A 3,991-nucleotide genomic window follows, 5' to 3' on the forward strand; every position below is an offset into this window, starting at 1 on the left:
CAGAGTCGCTGCCCGCTTGCCCGCAAGGGGGTGATTTGGCCAATTGTACTCCAGGATAGAGCCCAAAGCCTCGGCCGTTATGAGGTAAGGTCAGGTCAGCCTCCGCAGAGCAGATGGTGCTGTGCGAAGGACCTCACGTCTCCTCTGCTCTCCCTGCAGGACTGACTCCCGTGGGGTAAACCTGAACCGCCAGTATCTCAACCCCGACGCCGAGCTGCACCCTGCAGTGTACGGGGCCAAAGCTGTCCTCCTCTACCACCACGTTCACAGCCGCATCCTGCCAGGCTCTCCTGACTGGAGGACATACGTCTCACCACTCAGCACCAGCTCGCTAAGCACAAAATCTTCCAACCATTCCGTCCGCAGCAACGCCCTGTCCCCGGAGACAGCCCTGTCAGAGCTGGAGAAAGCCAATAACCTCCGCAACTCGCCCAGCACCTGGCGTGCCAGCACGTACTTCAGCCCTTCTCAGGAACCCCGGCTCTCGGGAGCGCCTGCCACCGAGCTGGGCAGCAAGGACCAAGCTGTCTGGATCCTCCCTTCAAGCCAGACCGCGGAGCACTGTGAGGAGGACGTCAGGAGGCCTCCGCCCGCACCTCTCCCCGAAACCATCCTGCCCCAGGACAGTGGGCTGGCCTACTACGTCGATCTCCACGGACATGCCTCCAAGCGCGGCTGCTTCATGTACGGCAACAGTTTCAGTGACGAAAACGATCAGGTGAGGGCAGGGGGTAGGAGTACAGAGGTGCTGGAGCAGGCTGGGACCCCCTCTGCCCCCTCCCCAGGGTCCCAAACGCTCCCTCCCACTGCTGGGAGAGGGGGTAGGAGATCCCTGTCACGCCAGAAACTCAGCTGCCTGTCGGGACAGGGCTGGTGCCCAAGGAGAGGGCGCTGGGCCGGCTGCCCTCCCTGCCTTCGGTGCTCGGTGGGGTTTGCTGTCCTCCCCTCTCCCTCTCCTCTCCCCGGCCTGTGATGGGAGCAGCTGCAGCAGGTCTCAGCTTCCCCCCGGGAGCTGGGGTGGGCAAGTCCTTCTCCTAAGGGATGAGAGAGTGGGGAAGACTTGTGCCGCTGGGCTCCCTCCTCTCCCCCTCCACGAGCAGGCTGTCGGGAGAGCCCCGCTGCTGCCTCTCCCTGCTGGAGGTGGGCAGGGGGCAGGCGGGGGTGGGCAGCGTGGAGTGTGGGAGACGCTGGAACTGGGCAGAGTGGGCCCAGCCTTGGCCAACACCCCAGTGCATCCCAGAGCTTGGCACTGGTAGCGCTGGAGCTGGACGAACAGCCAAGGGCTCCCCCCAGAGTCACCCGTGTTCCTCTCTGTGCATCGCAGGTGGAGAACATGCTGTTCCCCAAACTCATCTCCTTGAACTCACCTCACTTTGACTTCACGGGCTGTAACTTCTCGGAGAAGAACATGTACGCCAAAGACAAGCGGGACGGGCAGTCGAAGGAGGGCAGCGGGCGAGTGGCCGTCTACAAAGCCTTGGGGATCATCCACAGGTAGGCAAACCTCCGCTCGCTTGCTAAACGTCCGTGCCTGCTGACGTCTCTGGAAGGGGGTGGTCTACTGGATGCAGGTCGTTAAGGAAAGTTGAAACCGCTTCTGTGGGGGCAGCTGTGTCCTGCACGGCTCTCCAGTGGCGTTGGGACTTGCCTGTTGTCTGAACCGGCCAAGAAGAGGGTTATGTGCTTGGTGCAGAGGCCGGGACCTGGCCGTGCCAGGTACTGCCGCGTTCCTGACCTGCAGGCGTTGTCCTGCTTCACAGCCTGGCTCCTTTTCCTCTTGTACCTCCTGTCCTATCACATCCCGCCTGCAGCTGCTCTGGCTTCTTCTCCTAGCTGTTGTAGAGCTGCTTGTGTGCGGCTTTCCAGAAGGAATTCTCCTTTTTCCCAGATGTTTATATTTGTGTTGAGCTGTAATTAAAACCTGTTTAGTTATAATGGGCTCAGCTTCCCCAGACCTCGCGTGCAAGATTGCCGTGCAAGATTCCAGCCTCAACCGATCCATAATTCTGTGAGTTGAGGATATTTGTGTGACCCGTAGCAGCCCCATGCCTCTCTCCAACAACGGATGGGATATTTTTGGCCTGTTTCTGTTGTGGTTGCTGGAAACATAAAAATGGCTGAACTAATCAGACCAACAGCCTGTCTCACCCTGTTTGGCCCCGCTGGTGGCCAGTTGCAGATGCCGAGGGAAGAGTACAAGAAGAGAAGTGTGTAATGCTTCTTTAGTTCATGCCGCATTCCCCGGGAATCTGTGGTTTGAGGAAATGTGGACGTAGTGCCAGGCTTCCTACCAGCCCTGGACATCCCCCAGAAACCCTTGGGCCCCTTCTCCTGCTCTCTGCGGGTGCGGTTTTGTGCTGGCTGAGGCTGGTGTAGGACCAGGCTGCCAGCAGAAACGGTGGCTCCCTCGGCTCCTTTCTTTCCCCCGTTTCCTCAGCACTTGCTGTGTGCTCCGCTGCTTCTCTGCGCCTGGCCGCAGGCCGGGTCAGGGAGCATGCCGATCCAGCTGAAACCAACCCTGCAATAACAAATACACGAGTTTTTTAGGCGCAGGTTGCTGGTGTGGCTCGCTCTGTGCCCATTTGCTGGAGCTGGCAGGGAACAGCCCCTGGCTAATCCAACAGTGACATCCTGAAACGTGGCGGCCGTTCTGCTGGCGTCAGAGTGCTCTCGGTGCCCGTGCCACACGGCACTGCATGGGCAGGTCAGACGGACGGGGAGGGAGACTCGCTGGTTTTCTGTGGGATTAGCAAGCTGAATTATCCCTGAGCAATCGGACAGATGCAAGCGATCCCGGCTGGCAGCTCCCAGTCACCCTCTTCTCCTTCCCACCTCTGGAAACGTGCTCCGGGAGGGCCCACTCGGTGGTATCTCAGGGACCGAGGCGAGGCTGCCCGGCCTCTTGGTCCCTGCATGGTCTTTTTTAACAACAGATGCAACACTTGCCTTTCTCTACCCATCAGGGCCCCCCCTGACTACCTGTCACCTTCTGGAGATGACCTAGAGGAGCCCCGCAAGGACCTCAGCAGCCCTCGGGGCCCGTGGGCTTACATGTTTCTCAGGAGATCCCCGACTTGATTATCCTCCATTTCTGGTCGTTTTCCTCCTGGAGCCCCATCTCACAGAGCGATCCCCCCACCCTACCCGCTACTTTCTGCAGTGCAGCTCCATCACGGGTTCCCTATAGCCTGCTCATCTCCTGCTACATCTGTCCATCTCCCTGAGTACCGGGATGGACCGTTCCTGCAATTGGAGGATGCTGTCCTGAAAAACCTGCCACCTTTCCTAAGCTCCTTTGTCCTTCAGAGCTGTCTCCAGTGGGATCCCCCCTACTGGTGCCCTGAAGTAGCCGAAATCTGCTCTTCTGAGGCCCAGGGTCTGAGCTCTGCTGCTCTCCTTCCCTCCGGATCATGAACTCCACTATTTCACGGTCACTACAGACAAGGCTAACAGGTTCCCCAGCTAACAGGTTCCTCATTGTCCGTGATCCAGCTGGGTGGCCCATCCAGCACCCGTACACCCATATCGGGAAGTTATTCCCCAACACCCTCCAGAAATCTGGAGGACTCCAGGACTTTCTGGGGATAGAAGCAGTATTTAATGGATGTTTCTGCAGAGATTATCACTGCTGAGCACAGGTGAATTTCTAGCACCCATCGCACTGTGCAGCAGAGATGCACAGAGTAACCAGGAGCTGTGTGCCGGCATTCGTCACGTATCTTAAAAGCCATTAGTTTTTTTTCCCACCTTGAGAACGCTGAGGGTGGAGAAAGCTGAAAGCTTGGAATAAAGAACACAGTAAGACAGCAAATGGAAAAACTGGAAGAAGGGGAGACCCCTCTTAGCGTCCCTGGGGTCAGTTTACAAAACTCGGTGCCCACCGGGACCCCCAGATCTGTCTCTGCGGAGCCGCTCTCCCCCGGCCGGCCCCAGGCTGTGTGGCTGCGGGGTTGTTCCTCCCTGTGGCAGGACTTTGCCTTTTCCCGCCGGA

At 58.6% G+C, this 3,991-nt stretch overlaps 1 protein-coding gene across 1 annotated transcript in view; it reads left to right on the forward strand.

Moving 5' to 3' along the window:
- AGBL5 (ATP/GTP binding protein-like 5) overlaps nucleotides 1-3,991 on the forward strand; it is a gene marked incomplete at both ends in the record, with an annotated part of 8,984 nt that overhangs the window by 1,715 nt on the left and 3,278 nt on the right. The window contains 2 exons of the mRNA XM_009585543.1: nucleotides 160-718; nucleotides 1,325-1,494. Of these exons, the coding sequence (XP_009583838.1) occupies nucleotides 160-718; nucleotides 1,325-1,494 (729 nt within the window). The remainder of the gene's footprint in view (nucleotides 1-159; nucleotides 719-1,324; nucleotides 1,495-3,991) is intronic.

This window comes from Fulmarus glacialis, unplaced genomic scaffold (assembly GCF_000690835.1).
Source record: "Fulmarus glacialis isolate BGI_N327 unplaced genomic scaffold, ASM69083v1 scaffold17989, whole genome shotgun sequence".
NCBI lineage: Eukaryota > Metazoa > Chordata > Aves > Procellariiformes > Procellariidae > Fulmarus > Fulmarus glacialis.